This window comes from Tachyglossus aculeatus, chromosome 21 (assembly GCF_015852505.1).
Source record: "Tachyglossus aculeatus isolate mTacAcu1 chromosome 21, mTacAcu1.pri, whole genome shotgun sequence".
NCBI lineage: Eukaryota > Metazoa > Chordata > Mammalia > Monotremata > Tachyglossidae > Tachyglossus > Tachyglossus aculeatus.
The window spans coordinates 14,469,125-14,485,962 of NC_052086.1; the positions used below are offsets into that span (position 1 = coordinate 14,469,125).

Genomic DNA, 16,838 nt, shown 5'->3' on the forward strand with positions numbered 1-16,838 from the left:
CCACGGCGGGGGGAGAAATCCGCACATTGTTCCCGCTGGGCGGATGGAGGCCTGGGGGGGGGCGGACTACAAGTCCCGGCAGGCCCCGCGGCGCGCGGGGGGTTGTGGGGCGGCGAGGGGGCGGCGCGCGGGCCCGGCCATCTTGCCCGTAGTCCCCGCCTCCTCGCGGCCCGCGTGCCCCGACGGGGCGCGGACCACGACTCCCGGCGTCCTGCGTCCCCCGCGCGCCGCCATCTTGGTTGTAGTCCCGGCCGCCCCCGGTGTTCCATCCATCGCTATGGCGGCCGCGGCGCGCGGGGACTACAACTCCCGTCGTGCCCCGCGGCCCGGGCGGCTCAAGGAGCGCGGGGGGGGGGGTTGCCGTGGGAGAAGGAGGGAGGAGGAGGAGGAGGAGGGGGTGGAGAGGAGGAAGGAGGAAGGAGCTGAGGAGGGATGAGAGAGGCGGCCGGGGGCCGCCGCAGCAACGACACCCCAACTGCCCCCTCCCCTTCCCTTCATTTTGGGGGGGCTCTTTTTCTTTAATACCAATCGATTCCAATCAATCCCCCCCTCGGGGGAGGCCGGAGTAGCTTGGGCACCCCCCCTCCCCTCCCCTTCCACGCTTTGGAGGGGAGGGGGACGGGCTGGGGGTTGGGGGGGAGGGGGGGAGGTTGCCCGGACCCCCCCCCTCCCCTCTCCCCGGGAGGAGTAGGGGGGGCGGCACCCGAAAACCGGGGAGGGGGGAGGGGGGGCCCGGACCCCCCCCCCTCCCCCGCCCCCCCCCCAGGCCCCAGTTGGGGGGCAACTCCAAGGGGCCGGGGAGAGTTTGAACCCCCCCAAATCGAGGGGTGGGTGGTGGGCCTCCCCGTTGCCAAGGCGACCTCCCCCTCCAAAGACTTGAACCCACCGACTTGGGGGGCTGAGCCGCCCCCCCCCCTCACCCCAAGGAGGGACCCTCCTGGAAAGCCAGCATCAGGGCCGGAGGGGAGGGTCGTCTCCCCCATCCCCCCGCGGCCGTGGGATCCCCGGGGGTCGTGGCCCCCTGCCTCCTGAGCCCCCAGTGCCCTCCACCCCCCGCCGATGGCCGACGACCCACCGGGAGCTGCCAAGAGGGGAGAGATGGCTCCTGGGACACATATGAGGTGGGTCCATCCCTCCATCCATCGCATCATATTGACTGAGCGCTGACTGGTGATGGCATTTATTAAGCGCTTACTATGTGCGAAGCACTGTTCTAAGAGCTGGGGGGTGCACAAGGTGATCAGGTTGTCCCACGTGAGGCCCCCAGTCTTCACCCCCGTTTTACAGATGAGGGAACTGAGGCCCAGAGATACCAGGGGATCAGGTTGTCCCACGTGGGGCTCCCAGTCTCCCCCCCCCCCCCCGTTTTACAGATGGGGGAACTGAGGCTCAGAGAAGTGACTTGCCCAAGGTCACACAGCAGACATGTGGCTGCGTGCTGAGCGCTGGACTAAGCGCTTGGGAAGGACAAGCTGGCAACATAGACGGGCCCAGCCCAACAGTGGGCTCGCAGTCTAGAAGGGGGAGAGACGTCGCATCATCATCATCATCAATCGTATTTATTGAGCGCTTACTATGTGCAGAGCACTGGACTAAGCGCTTGGGAAGTACAAATTGGCAACATAGACAGCATCGGAGAGCTCCCCCCATTCAGGATCCAACCTCGTCATCATCATCAATCGTATTGATTGAGCGCTGACTGTGTGCAGAGCACTGGACTAAGCGCTTGGGAAGGACAAGTTGGGGTCCCTCGGGGGTCCCTCCCGGGGGGGGGTCAGAGGTGGGCCTCCTGGGCGAGCACCGGAGAAGCAGTGTGGCTCAGTACAGTGCCCCGCACACAGTAAGCGCTCAATAAATACGATTGATGATTGAGAGAGCACGGGCTTTGGAGTCAGAGGTCGCGGGCCAATTAGCTGGGTGACTTTGGGCAAGTCACTTCACTTTTCTGGGCCTCAGTTTCCTCACTTGGAAAAGGGGGGTGAAGACCGTGAGCCCTGCCCCGTGGGACAACCCGATCACCTTGTAACCTCCCCAGCGCTTAGAACAGTGCCTTGCACGTAGTAAGCGCTTAATAAGTGCCATCATCATCACCATCAGCATCATCGCCCAGCAGAATGGGCATTCGTTCAGTCGGTCGTATTTATTGAGCGCTTACTGTGTGCGGAGCTTGGGAAGTACGAGTTGGCAGTATATAGAGACGGTCCCTACCCCACAGCGGGCTTACAGTCTAGAAGGGGGAGAGTGGTCCTCCTGGGCCACTCGGACACCCGGCAGAATTCCGCAAAACTCCAAATTCCCGACTGTTACCCCCCTGCGACCTAATTCTCTCTTGGGCCTTTCCCCCTCAGCTCATTCCGTAGGAATGGAGGTGAGGCGATCCCGAGGGATCCAGAGCGTCGCGGAAACCTGGGGATGGGATTGGGGCATCCGGGTGGGTTCCTGGAATCCGGGTGGGGTCCCGAGGAAATTGTTTCGCGATCTTGAAGGATCTAGCGGTCAAGGGAAGGGGATCCTTAGACAGTTGGCGGGGTGGGAGATGGATCTTGAGGAAAGGAGATCTGGAAAACTTGGGGCGGTAGACGATCGATAGAACCCCGGCGGGGGGAATATTGGAAGTCTCCTGGAGGGAGATGTTGGGTGTTTCTGAGCAGAGGGGAATTCAGAGAATTGCCGGGGTCTTACGACCCCTTTTACTTCTCCGAACCATCTCGACACGATAGGGAAGGTGGGAGCGTAGAACGAATGCTTGGGGCCGGGGCGGGGGAAAGAAGGAGGGATTAAATCTAGGGGCCGGGCATCCCAGGGGCTCACGGGGAAAACGCTGGTGTGAAGATCTAGGCCTGCCAGAAGCCCGAGGATCTCTCTCGGAGGGTTTGGGTTTTGGGGGAATTCCTGAGCATCGGATCGTGGGAAGAGCCCTCGAGTCGGTAGGGGCGGAACCTAGGTGTGGAACCCGGTGGGAGAGAGAGCAGGCCATCGCCAACTAGGATCGGAAGGACCTTGGAGGTGAACCTGGGCGTCGCGGGTTGGGGAGTGCCCCTCGTTTGGAGATCCGGGGGCAGAGGTAACTTTCTTGGCGCTGCCCCGGCCTTATCCGGGAGGAGCGCGCCAAGGAGTCGAATCTGGGAACGCTGGAAAATAGCAGATCTGTGAGGAAGAGCGGGGGGCGGGGGGTGGTCCGTTTCCCAGCGCCGCTGCCACCTTCCGAGGGAAGGGGCATCGGGGCGGTCCGGAGAGTCTCGGCCGGCGGCGGAGATGGGGCGGAAAGTGCGGGGCGTCGGGGCAAGGCCGGGGAATGCCGAGACTCTGAGGATGGGAGCGAGGACGGGATGGGCGGGCGGCCTCCCCTCTGACCGGTTCGTCGTCTTTCCCTCGCAGCCCTCGGCGTTGCTGACGCCCCCAATGTCGTCGAGCGGCCGGGGACCGGGGGCCGGAGCGCGCCGACGCCGAACCCGCTGCCGGCGCTGCCGGGCGTGTGTGCGCACTGAGTGCGGGGACTGCCACTTTTGCCGTGACATGAAGAAGTTCGGGGGCCCCGGGCGCATGAAGCAGTCGTGTCTGCTCCGCCAGTGCACCGCGGTGAGTGAATCCCGGCCTGCCCTCCCCTCCCGGGAACTGGGGGCTTCGAACCGGCCGGGTCAGCTGCCGTCGGCCCCGTTCGGTGTCACCCCCTTCTCCGTCCCGGAGAAGCTAACCACGCTGTCCTCGCTCCACCTGGTTGCCGCCCCCGGCTTCCCAGAACCGGCTCTTTTTAGGGGCGGGTGGTCCGGTTGGCCGGCGGAGTCGACTCCTAATACCGGAGAGGGCTCGCTTGGCCCAGACGTCGTTTGCTCCTCTTCCCATCCCAGGGCAAACCTCGGGAACCGTTGCCCCCGGCCCCATCCCAGGCAAATCAGGGCCTCTTTGGGGCCTTTGCAGTTGAGAAACAGCGTGGTCTAAAGGATAGAGCCCGGGCCTGGGTTCTAATCCCTGCTCTGCCCCTTGTCTGCCGTGTGTCCCCGGGCAAGTCACTTGGCTTTTCTGGGCCTCAGTTCCCTCATCTGTAAAACGGGGAGTAAGACTGTGAGCCCCATGTGGGACAGGGACAGCCAACCAGTCATTCATTCAGTCGTATTTATTGAGCGCTTACTCTGTGCCGAACACCGTATTTGCTTATATCTACCCCAGTGCTTAGTTCAGTGCCTGGCACGTAGTAAGTGCTTAACAGATGCCACAGTTTATTATTATTATTATTCATTCGTTCATTCCTTCAGTCGTATTTATTGAGCGCTTACTGTGGGCAGAGCACTGTACTAAGCGCTTGGGAAGTACAAGTCGGCAACATCTAGAGACGGTCCCTACCCAACAAGGGGCTCACAGTCTAGAAGGGAACAGGCAACAGGGATGATGCCAGTCCAGTCACTGCTTTCGAAACTACAATCTTGATATTTGAGTTTTGCTATTTGACGGGCAATTAGGGTTTTGTTAAAGTTGCGCCGTTATTACTCTGTTTATTTATTTATTTATTTATTTTACTTGTACATTTCTATCCTACTTATTTTATTTTGTTGGTATGTTTGGTTCTGTTCTCTGTCTCCCCCTTTTAGACTGTGAGCCCACTGTTGGGTAGGGACTGTCTCTATGTGATGCCAATTTGTACTTCCCAAGCGCTTAGTACAGTGCTCTGCACATAGTAAGCGCTCAATAAATACGATTCATTGATTGATTGATTGATAGCTAGCTGCTGGAGGTGGTCGCCTCCCCGGCAGTGAATGGGCCGCTCCCAGGGCCGGCCGCCGTGGTTGCGGTTGGTGTGGCTCACTACATAGTCAGTTGCCGGGGCTCTTCCCCGCTCCCGCGGGCTTACGAGACCTTTCTCTCAGGGCTCCTCGCGGGCCGGGTTTCCCGACTCAACCTCCCCCAGTCCAAACCGGGGGCTACCAGCCGACCCAGAGGCTGGTCGGGACTAGAAAGGGAGCCTCTTCCAGGAGCATTGCCTAGTCAATCAATCAGTCGTATTTATTGAGCGCTTACTGTGTGCACACTTGGGAAGTCCAAGTTGGCAACATGTAGAGACAGTCCCTACCCAACAGTGGGCTCACAGTCTAAAAGGACTCAATCAATCAATCAATCGTATTTATTGAGCGCTTACTGTGTGCAGAGCACTGGACTAAGCGCTTGGGAAGTCCAAGTGGGCAACATATAGAGACGGTCCCTACCCAACAGTGGGCTCACAGTCTAAAAGGACTCAATCAATCAATCAATCGTATTTATTGAGCGCTTACTGTGTGCAGAGCACTGTACTAAGCGCTTGGGAAGTCCAAGTGGGCAACATATAGAGACAGTCCCTACCCAACAGTGGGCTCACAGTCTAAAAGGACTCAATCAATCAATCAATCGTATTTATTGAGCGCTTACTGTGTGCAGAGCACTGGACTAAGCGCTTGGGAAGTCCAAGTGGGCAACATATAGAGACGGTCCCTACCCAACAGTGGGCTCACAGTCTAAAAGGACTCAATCAATCAATCAATTGTATTTATTGAGCGCTTACTGTGTGCAGAGCACTGTACTAAGCGCTTGGGAAGTCCAAGTTGGCAACATCTAGAGACGGTCCCTACCCAACAGTGGGCTTACAGTCTAAAAGGACTCGTGACTGTGGAGTTCACACGGGCCTGGTGGTTCCCCTCCAGGGTCGCCGGGACCCCCCCAAAAGAGAAGCAGCGTGGCCTATTGGATAGAGCACCAGCCCGGGAGTCACAGGTTCATGGGTCCTAATCCCGGCTCCCCTACCTTGGGCAAGTCACTTTACTTCTCTGGGCCTCGGTTACCTCCTCTGGAAAATGGGAAATGAGCCCCACGTGGGACAGGGACTGTGTTCAACTTGTACTTCCCAAGCGCTTAGTACAGTGCTCTGCACACAGTAAGCGCTCAATAAATACGATTGATGATGACAATAATAATAATGATGGCATTTATTAAGCGCTTACTAGGTGCAAGGCACTGTTCTAAGCGCTGGGGAGGTTACAAGGTGATCGGGTTGTCCCACGGGGGGCTCACAGTCTTCACCCCCATTTTCCAGATGAGGTCACTGAGGCACAGGGAAGTGAAGTGACTTGCCCAAAGTCACACAGCTGACAATTGGCGGAGGCGGGATTTGAACCCATGACCTCTGACTCCAAAGCCAGGGCTCTTTCCACTGAGCCACGCTGCTTCTCTGGTTAATGATGATGATGATGATGTCCAACCCGATTCGCTTGTCTCCACCCCAGTGCTTAGTACAGTGCCTGGCACGTAGACAGCACTTAACAAATGCCGTAATAATTATTATTACTAGGCCCGGCAGACCCCTCGGCCCCAAACCAGGAGGAGGCCCGGAGGCGGGCGCCCCAGGGCAGCTGAGCCTGGCCAGAAGCAGTGTGGCTCAGTGGAAAGACCCCAGGCTTGGGAGTCGGAGGGCATGGGTTCGAATCCCGGCTCCGCCGCAAGTCTGCTGGGTGACCTTGGGCAAGTCACAGAACTTCTCTAAGCCTCAGTTACCTCATCTGTAACATGGGGGTGAAGACTGTCAGCCCCACGTGGGACACCCTGATCACCTTGTATCCCCCCCAGCGCTTAGAACAGTGCTTCACACAGAGTAAGCGCTTAACAAATGCCATCATTATTATTTGGGGGGCCCAAGTCACACAACTTCTCTGAGCCTCAGTTACCTCATCTGTAACATGGGGGTGAAGACTGTCAGCCCCACGTGGGACGCCCTGATCACCTTGTATCCCCCCCAGCGCTTAGAACAGTGCTTCACACAGAGTAAGCGCTTAACAAATGCCATCATTATTATTTGGGGGGCCCGGCCTCTCCCAGCCCCTGGAATGCTCGGGAATGCTCGGCCCAGGCTGGACGTCGAGGAGGACCCAAGCTGGCCTGGTCCTGGGCCTGTAGGGGTCTAGCCCAGCCCAGTTGGCGTCCAGTACCGGAACACCGCGCAACTGAAAGTGGCCCACAATCTGCTTCCAGGCTGTGCTGCCCTTCTGCTTTCTTAAGACCGTGAGCCCCGGGTAGGACGCGGACTGTGTCCAACCAGATTAACTTGTATCATCATCATCAATCGTATTTATTGAGCGCTTACTGTGTGCAGAGCACTGGACTAAGCGCTTGGGAAGTACAAATTGGCAACATACAGAGACAGTCCCTACCCAACTTGTATCTGCCCCAGCGCTTGGCACATCGAAAGCCCTTAACACGCACCATAATATATTATTATTATTAATAATGATGACGGTATTTGTTAAGCGCCCTTAACACGCACCATACTAAATTATTATTATTAATAATGATGACGGTATTTGTTAAGCGCTTACTCTGTGCAAAGCACTGTTCTAAGCGCCGGGGGGGATACAAGGTGATCGGGTTGTCCCACGTGGGGCTCACAGTCTTAATCACCATTTGACAGAGGAGGGAACTGAGGCCCAGAGAAGTGAAGTGGCTCGCCCCAAAGCCACACAGCTGACAATTGGCGGAGCCGGGATTTGAACCCATGACCTCTGACTCCAAAGCCCGGGCTCTTCCCACTGAACCACGCCGCTTCTCTTATTATTATTATTAGCCAATTCAACATCCGTTCAGCGGCATCCCAAAAAGCGGGATTGCGGGGAAGTGGCCAAATTCAACTCCGGTCCAACCAGGTGGGCTTGGGCTTTGGCCTGGCCCTGGGGGCTCGGGGCCTCGCTCACTGGAAAACAGCATGGGCTTTGGAGTCAGAGGTCGTGGGTTCAAATCCCGGCTCCGCCACTTGTCAGCTGTGCGACTTTGGGCTAGTCACTTCACTTCTCTGGGCCTCAGTTCCCTCGTGGGTAAAATGGGGATTAAGACCGTGAGCCCCACGTGGGACAACCTGGTCACCTTGTAACCTCCCCAGCGCTTAGAACAGTGCTTGGCACACAGTAAGCGCTTAATAAATGCCATCATTATTATTATTATTACCCCGTCCGGTCTTCACGGGGCTTGTAGGTGTTGGGATCTGAAGGCCGGGCCTGGCCCAGACTAGACTGTCGGTGATACTCTTCCCTAGAACCAGTCACAACTCAACACTGAGTTGCTGGAAGTTCTTCTGTTTCTTCTTTCTTTTTTTTAATGGCATTTGTTAAGCGCTTACTATGTGTCACACACTGTCCCAAAGGAACCCTGAGAACCCACAGCGTTTCCTTGCCGTTTTCCCGCACGTCTCTCCGGCGTCGGCTTCGGTGGAAGGGGGAGTGCTCCATTAGGGACGGGGCCTCCTTTCAGACCCGGTTTCTGGCTCTTGGCCTTCAGCGGGTCCTGAGAGAGTGTAGCGTTCTAAGCGATAAAAAAAGAGGCAACATTTTCGTGCTCCACACGCTGTTCCTTGCGCCCCCGTGAAGGGGCCGTGACCGGGAAGCCATCTGTAGATTATCCGGAATCCGTTACCCACCAGAATCTCTAAAGCCAGGGGCGTTCCAGAGCCGGTGAATTTTGGGGTCCCTGCTCTCTCGCTTCCCCTGAAATTCCCCCTCCCTGAAAATCTCTAGCTTGGAGACATCGCCCTCTCCCCCTCGTTGCCTTTTCCCTCCCCTCCTCAATGATCATCATCATCATCAATCGTATTTATTGAGCGCTTACTGTGTGCAGAGCACTGTACTGAGCGCTTGGGACGTACAAATTGGCAACATAATGATGTGCATCTGGCTTTATTTCTACTTGTTCTGATGACTCGACACCTGTCCACATGTTTTGTTTCCTTGTCTGTCTCCCCCTTCTAGACTGTGAGCCCGTTGTTGGGTAGGGGACCGTCTCTATATGTTGCCAACTTGGGCTTCCCAAGCGCTTAGCACGATGCTCTGCACACAGTAAGTGCTCAATTAATACGATTGAATGAATGATTGAACTCCCGTTGCATCTTTCTACCCCCCACTTAGCTCTTTCCTCCCCCGAGAAAATCGGTTGTAGTCACCAGCTGCTTTGCTGCCTCTGTCTCCGAAGTCGGCCGAAGTCCGGCGTTCATCTCGCACTCCTTCTCCCAAACTCGGCCACCAAGGCCTCTCCCAGGGCCCCTGGGATCCTCCGTCCCGGGACCAGCTGGACTTTGCAATCCCCCACCCCAGAGCCATCCGGGTCCCACTGTCCTCCCCAACTTTTGCCTGCTTCCCCTCCCAAGAAGCAGCTGAGAAGCAGCGTGGCTCAGTGGAAAAGAGCCGGGGCTTTGGAGTCAGACGTCATGGGTTCAAATCCCAGCTCCGTCCATTGTCAGCTGTGTGACATGGGGCAAGCCACTTCTCTGGGCCTCAGTGACCTCACCTGGAAAATGGGGATGAAGACTGTGAGCCCCCCTGTGGGACAACCTGATCACCCTGTAACCTCCCCAGCGCTTAGACTAGCTCTTTGCACATAGTAAGCGCTTAATAAATGCCGTCATTATTATTATTATGATTCTAACCGAAGGCGCTGATGGGGCTCTGTCCCTCCTCGGCCCTCGGCCAGCCGGGCTCGAGGAGCGGCTCCCAAAAAGCCCCTGTTTTTCTCCCCCCACCCGCAGCCGGTGTTGCCCCACACAGCTGTCTGCCTGCTGTGTGGGGAGGCAGGGAAGGAGGACACGGTGGAGGGAGAGGAGGAGAAATTCACGCTGAGCCTCATGGAGTGCACAATCTGCAATGAGATCGTCCACCCGGGCTGCCTCAAGGTGAGGATCCCCCGGGGGGCCCCGAGGACCGCGTCCCGGGGGGCCGGAGAGGGGAAAGAGGAACTGGGTTTGGGCCGGGAGTACGGGGAGGCAAGGGGGGCCGAGTGGGAAGAGTCCCGGGACTTGGATCCCAATCCCGGCTCCGCCACTTGTCCGCCGTGCGACCTTGGGCGAGGCGCTTTACTTCTCCGAGCTCCGGTTTCCTCGTCTGTAAAATGGGGATTTAATACTTTTAGACTGTGAGCCCGCTGTTGGGTAGGGACTGCCTCTATATGTTGCCAATTTGTACTTCCCAAGCGCTTAGTACGGTGCTCTGCACATAGTAAGCGCTCAATAAATACGATTGATGATGATGAATACCTGTTGTCCCTCTCCCTGAGAATATAAGCCCGTGAGGGGCAGGGACCGTGTCCCACCTGATGGTCCCGTATCTACCCACTGCAGCGCGGCTCAGTGGAAAGAGCCCGGGCTCGGGAGTCAGAGGTCATGGGTTCTAATCCTGCCTCTGCCACTTGTTGGCTGTGTGACCTTGGGCAAGTCACTTCACTTCTCTGGGCCTCAGTTACCTCATCTGGAAAATGGGGATTAAGACCGTGAGCCCCACTTGGGACAATCTGATTACCTCGTATCCACCCCAGCGCTTAGAACAGCGTTTTGCACGTAGTAAGCGCTTAACAAATGCCATCATTATTATTATTATTGTTCAGTCACTTAACTTCTCTGTGCCTCCGTTACCTCATCTTTAGAATGAGGATTAAGACTGTGAGCCCCACGTGGGACAATCTGATTACCTCGTATCCACCCCAGTGCTTAGAACAGTGTTTTGCACGTAGTAAGTGCTTAACAAATGCCATCATTATTATTATTATTATTGTTCAGTCACTTAACTTCTCTGTGCCTCAGTTACCTCATCTTTAAAATGGGGATTAAGACTGTGAGCCCCACGTGGGACAATCTGATTACCTCGTATCCACCCCAGCACTTAGAACGGTGTTTTGCACATAGTAAGCGCTTAACAAATGCCATCATTATTATTATTATTATTATTGTTAAGTCACTTAACTTCTCTGTGCCTCCGTTACCTCGTCTTTAAAATGGGGATTAAGACTGTGAGCCCCACGTGGGACAATCTGATTACCTCGTATCCACCCCAGCGCTTAGAACAGTGTTTTGCACATACTAAGTGCTTAACAAATGCCATCATTATTACTATTATTATTGTTCAGTCACTTAACTTCTCTGTGCCTGAGTTACCTCATCTGTAAAATGAGGATGAAGACTGTGAGCCCCCCTTGGGACAACCTGATCACCTTGTAACCTCCCCAGCACTTTGAACGGTGCTTTGCACATAGTAAGTGCTTAATAAGTGCCATCATTATTATTATCATCATCATCCCAGGGCTTAGGTAGTCAGTCAGTCGTATTTATTGAGCGCTTACCATGTTCTGAGCACTGCACTAAGCACTTGGGACTGCAAGCTCGTTGTGGGCAGGGAATGTGTTGTAGTATTGTATCAATCAATCAATCGTATTTATTGAGCGCTTACTGTGTGCAGAGCACTGTACTAAGCGCTTGGGAAGTCCAAGTTGGCAACATATAGAGACAATCCCTACCCAACAGTGGGCTCACAGTCTAAAAGGGGGAGACAGAGAACAAAACCAAACGTATTAACAAAATAAAATAAATAGATAAATAAATAAATAAATAAATAAATAAATAAATAAAATAAATTGTACTCTCCCAAGCACTTAGTACAGTGCTTGGCACCCAGTAAGTGCTCGATAAATACAACTGAATGAAATGAATGAATGGAAGAGCACAATATATGAGACAAAGTCCCTGCTTAGCACGGCGGTCAGCCCTTAGGAGCCCTTTAAGTGCTTAAAAGCGCTTTCAACCCAAGCACAGTTATTCTGATTATCATCATCAATCGTATTTATTGAGCGCTTACTATGTGCAGAGCACTGTACTAAGCTCTTGGGAAGTCCAAATTGGCAACATATAGAGACAGTCCCTACCCAGCAGTGGGCTCACAGTCTAAAAGAAGCAGAGAAGCAGCGTGGCTCAGTGGCAAGAGCCCAGGCTTTGGAGTCAGAGGTCATGGGTTCAAATCTCGGCTCCACCACAGGTCAGCTGCGTGACCTTGGGCAAGTCACTTCACTTCTCTGGGCCTCAGTTACCTCATCTGTAAAATGGGGATTAAGACTGTGAGCCCCCCGGGGGACAACCTGATCAGCTTGTAACCTCCCCAGCGCTTAGAACAGTGCTTTGCACATAGTAAGTGCTTAATAAATGCCATTATTATTATTATTATTATAAAAGAGGGCAGACTCTCTTGGGTTCGCCTCCATCCATCCGTCTCTCCCTGTCTCTCTCCTTGCAGATGGGGAAAGCTGAGGGTGTCATTAACACGGAGATCCCCAACTGCTGGGAATGTCCTCGCTGTACTCGTGAAGGCCGGACCAGCAAGGTAGTAAGGCGATCCGGACGAGGCGGAAGGGGAGAGGGAGGGGAAGGAGACGGGCCGGCCGCGGAGCTGCGGGCCGGGACCGCTTGGGCTCGGCCGGGAGAGCCCGGGCCGCGGGGGTCACCGGAGCAAGGCGCTTTGCCGATCGCCCCTTCTTTTCCCATCCCGTCTAGGACTCGGGGGAAGGGCCGGGCCGACGAAGGGCCGACAACGGAGAGGAAGGGCCGGGACTGGGTGGCGGTTGGAAGCTGACGGAGGAGCCGCCCCTTCCCCTCCCCCGCCGCAAAGCGCCGCCCCCCCCGGGGGCCCCCCAGGAGGACGGACCCGGACCCCACAAGCGGAAGGAGCGAGAGGCCGGGAGTGAGCCCCCCACCCCTAGGAAGAAGGTGAGGGGCGAGGACCCTTGCTCGCCAGCCTCTCGGCCGGAGAGGGGGACGCCGGGGGGATGCCGTGCCACGGGGGTGGAAGGGACGAGAGAAGGCGAGGCCGCACGCGGACTTCCAAGGGGACGCCTGGGAGCTGCCATTCTGGAACCGGAGCATCGCAGAGGGAAAGCGCGGGTCGTGGGGCGGGAATCCCGGAGCGATCCCGGAGGGCTGGTGGTCGACAACCGGAGAGAAGCGCCGGGTTGGGAGAGAAGGGAGCGAGGGAGCGGACTCCGTTTCTTTCCGAGGTGAGAGGGAAGGCCCGGAAGGTAGAGAGAACGCGGGGAGCGAGAGGAGCGAGGACCTTTCCTCGGGAAGGAGCCAGCCGGCCGGAGCGTGGAGCAGGACCCTCTAGCCTGTAAGCTCCTCGTGGGCAGGGACCGGGTCTACCGACCCTTTGGCACCGCGCTCTCCCAAGCGCCCAGCGCAGTGCCCCGCACGCGGGGGACGCTCGATAAATGCCATCGATCGACTGGGGGAACTCCAGGATCCGTGGTCCAGTTGACCCGGAGGGCGGGAGAGTGACTCGGTGGGGAGCGATGGGTAAGAGAGCTGGATGCCGTAGGAGCGGAGAGTCTAATTGGATTTCTTTACTCCTCGACTCTTTCCCCACCCACCTACCCCGGCAGGTGAAAGGAGGACGAGAGAAGCACCTAAAGAAAGTGAGTGTGGAGCCTGACCGTAGTCCTTAGGAGAGGGCATCCGTCTGCGTGTGCCACGAGGGTCCTGGGGCTCAGATCCCGGCCTCTCCCCCTCCGGTCCGCCCCCAGTCAGGGGGCGAGGAGGAGAAATGAAAGCCGAAGGGCTAGCCGGGCTCCTCGCCGCCTCCTCCCTTCTCCCTGCTCCACCGACCGTCCTCTTCCGCGGCCGCCGGGGCCCGATGGGAGCCAGGAAGCCTCTGGGTGGGGGTGAGCGCTAGAGGTCGAGGCAGCCGGGAGACCCCCGGCCGTCCCGCTCCTTGTCTCTCCTCCGAGATGAGGGGCCGTCGGGGCGAGGTTAGCGGGGGAGAAGGGTCAGGAGGCGGGGAGTAGGTGGCTCTTTCCCCTACGGCCCCGCTCCCCGCCGGCCCGAGCCCTAGGGACGGCCCGGTTTCCCTTCTGTTGCCGGGCCAGGCGAGGCGGGCCTGCTGACCTCCCTTTCCTCTGCTCCCCCCCGCCCGCCCCCGCCTTCTCCCTTCCCCGGCAGAAGCCGAAGCCCCCTTCGGCGTCCCCCGAAGGCCCGGCGGCCCCGACCCCGTCGCCCCAGCGGGAGAAGCTGGAGCGCTTCAAGCGCATGTGTCAGCTCCTGGAGCGGGTGCCGGACACCTCGTCGTCCTCCTCGGACTCGGACTCGGACTCGGACTCGTCCGCCACGTCCCTGAGCGAGGACGAGGCCCCCGGCGAGGCCCGCAACGGGCGGCGGCCCCCCCGGGCCAACTCGGGAGAGAAGGAGAACCGAGGCGGGCGGCGGGCCTGGCGGCCCGGGGGGGGGGGGACCCTTGCTGAGCTGGCCCCTGGGGCCGGCCCCGCCGCCGCGGCCCCCGCAGCTGGAGCGCCACGTGGTGAGGCCCCCGCCCCGCAGCCCCGAGCCCGACACGCTGCCCTTGGCGGCGGGGCCCGACCACCCCCTGCCCCGGGCGGCCTGGCTCCGGATCTTCCAGCACCTGGGGCCCCGGGACCTGTGCGTCTGCATGCGCGTCTGCCGCACCTGGAGCCGATGGTGAGTGGTCCCGGCAGCCGGGCCGCGTCCCGGCGGGGCGGGCGGGCCCTCCAACTCGATCAATCGATCGATCGATCGATCATATTTATCGAGCGCTTCCTCTGCGCAGAACGCCGTCCCAAGCGCTTGCGCTCCTACGGGCCGCCGCGAAGGGCGGGCAGCGGACCCGACTGGAACGCGGTACTCAGGGCAGCCCGCCGGGAGTCCGCGTGGCTCGGTGGAAAGAGCCCGGGCTTTGGGGTCCGACGTCACGGGTTCGAGTCCCGGCCCCGCCAACTGTCAGCTGGGTGACTTTGGGCAAGTCCCTTCACTTCTCCGGGCCTCGGTTCCCTCATCTGGAAAATGGGGGTGAAGACTGGGAGCCCCCCGTGGGACACCCTCATCACCTTGTAACCTCCCCGGCGCTTAGAACAGTGCTTGGCACATAGTAAGCGCTTAATAAATGCCATCAATCAATCGATCGTATTTATTGGGCGCTTACTGTGTGCAGAGCACTGGACTAAGCGCTTGGGAAGTACAAGTTGGCAACATATAGACTGTTATCATCAATCGTATTTATTGAGCGCTTACTGTGTGCAGAGCACTGTACTAAGCGCTTGGGAAGTACAAGTTGGCAAAATATAGACTATTATCATCAATCGTATTTATTGAGCGCTTACTGTGTGCAGAGCACTGTACTAAGCGCTTACTGTTACCATTACTATTACTATTATTACCCCCTCACCCGTCCTCCCCGAGAGTCGACCGCCACCAGTCCCTCCTGGACTGAGGCGGTGATGCTCAGAGCGGCGGCTGGCCAGGACCTCCCCCGGGCGATGTTATCGGTCAATCGGTGGTATTTATTGAGCGCTTACCGTGTTGTGGAGCACTGCACTAGGCTTTAGGGAGAGTACAGCCGAACAGAGTGGGCTGACACGTTCCCTGCCCACAACGAGCTTACAGTTTAGAGGGGCAGGCAGCCGTTATTGTAAATAAATGACGGCTATGGACAGGATAATAATAATAATAATGGCATTTATTAAGCGCTTACTATGTGCAAAGCACTGTTCTAAGTGCTGGGGAGGTTACAAGGTGATCAGGTTGTCCCAAGGTGGGGGGCTCAGTCTTTATCGCCGTTTTTTACAGATGAGGTAACTGAGGCCCAGAGAAGTGAAGTGACTTGCCGAAAAGTCACACAGCTGACAATTGGCGGAGCTGGGATTCGAACCCATGACCTCTTTCCCCTGAGCCACGCTGCTTCTCAGAAGTGCCGTGGGGCTGAGAAAGAGGTGGGAAAAGGGAGGAAATCCAAGGGCGAGGGCGACGCGGAAGGTCACACGCTCATTCATTTATTCAGTCGTATTTATTGAGCGCTTACTGTGTGCAGAGCACTGTACTAAGTGCTTGGGAAGGACAAGTCGGCAACATATAGAGACGGTACCTACCCAACAGCGGGCTCACAGAGGACGCCGTAACGCACTCATGCCAGACGACAGAGGCCAGAAGATACAAATTAAACTATGGCTGAAGTGACTTTGGCACCAAAGACAGATCCCTCTAGCTTCCGAAGGGTTCACTCAGTGGTATTTATTGAGCGCTTACTGTGTGCAGAGCACTGTACCAGGCGCTTGTGAGAGGAAACTATAAGGCGCTCTTGCCAGACAGTGGAGGCTGGTAGGTCCAAACTAAACTGTGCCAGAGCTCTGTGCAGCCTCTGAAGGGATCGGTCACGCAATCGTATTTATCGAAGCAGCGTGGCTCAGTGGATAGAGCATGGGTTTTGGAGTCAGAGGTCATGGGTTCAAATCCCGGCTCCGCCAGCTGTCAGCTGTGTGACTTTGGGCGAGTCACTTTACTGCTCTGTGCCTCAGTTCCCTCATCTGTAAAATGGGGATTAAGACTGTGAGCCCCATGCGGGACAGGGAGAGGACACCGTAACGCACTCATCTTAGACGACAGAGGCCAGAAGACCCAAATTAAACTATGGCCGAAGTGACTTTGGCACCGAAGACAGATCCCTCTAGCTTCCGAAGGGTTCACTCACTCAGTGGTATTTATTGAGCGCTTACTGTGTGTAGAGCACTGTACTAGGCGCTTGTGAGAGGAAACTATAAGGCGCTCTTGCCAGACAGTGGAGGCCGGTAGGTCCAAACTAAACTGTGCCAGAGCTCTGTGCAGGCTCTGAAGGGATCGGTCACGCAATCGTACTTCCCAAGCGCTTAGTACAGTGCTCTGCACACAGTAAGCGCTCACTAAATACGACTGAATGAATGAATGAATCGTATTTATCGAAGCAGCGTGGCTCAGTGGAAAGAGCGTGGGCTTTGGAGTCCAAGGTCATGGGTTCAAATCCCGGCTCCGCCAGCTGTCAGCTGTGTGACTTTGGGCGAGTCACTTCACTTCTCTGGGCCTCAGCTCCCTCATCTGTAAAATGGGGGTGAAGACTGTGAGCCCCCCGTGGGACCACCTGATCACCTTGTAACCTCCCCAGCGCTTAGAACAGTGCTTTGCACATAGTAAGCACTTAATAAATACCATCATTATTATTATTATTATTGAGTGCGTACTAAGGACCAGAAACCAACGGTAGGACCGTGGT

General features: G+C 56.9%; 1 protein-coding gene across 1 annotated transcript in view; it reads left to right on the forward strand.

Moving 5' to 3' along the window:
* The first annotated feature begins 952 nt into the window (after window positions 1–952).
* Window positions 953–16,838, forward strand: part of FBXL19 (F-box and leucine rich repeat protein 19) — a 29,324-nt gene continuing 13,438 nt past the window's right edge. Inside the window, 8 exon segments of the mRNA XM_038763393.1 lie at window positions 953–1,121; window positions 3,379–3,579; window positions 9,527–9,670; window positions 12,054–12,140; window positions 12,311–12,523; window positions 13,192–13,224; window positions 13,748–14,020; window positions 14,022–14,260. Coding sequence (XP_038619321.1) covers window positions 3,403–3,579; window positions 9,527–9,670; window positions 12,054–12,140; window positions 12,311–12,523; window positions 13,192–13,224; window positions 13,748–14,020; window positions 14,022–14,260 — 1,166 coding nt within the window. The 5' untranslated portion in view covers window positions 953–1,121; window positions 3,379–3,402.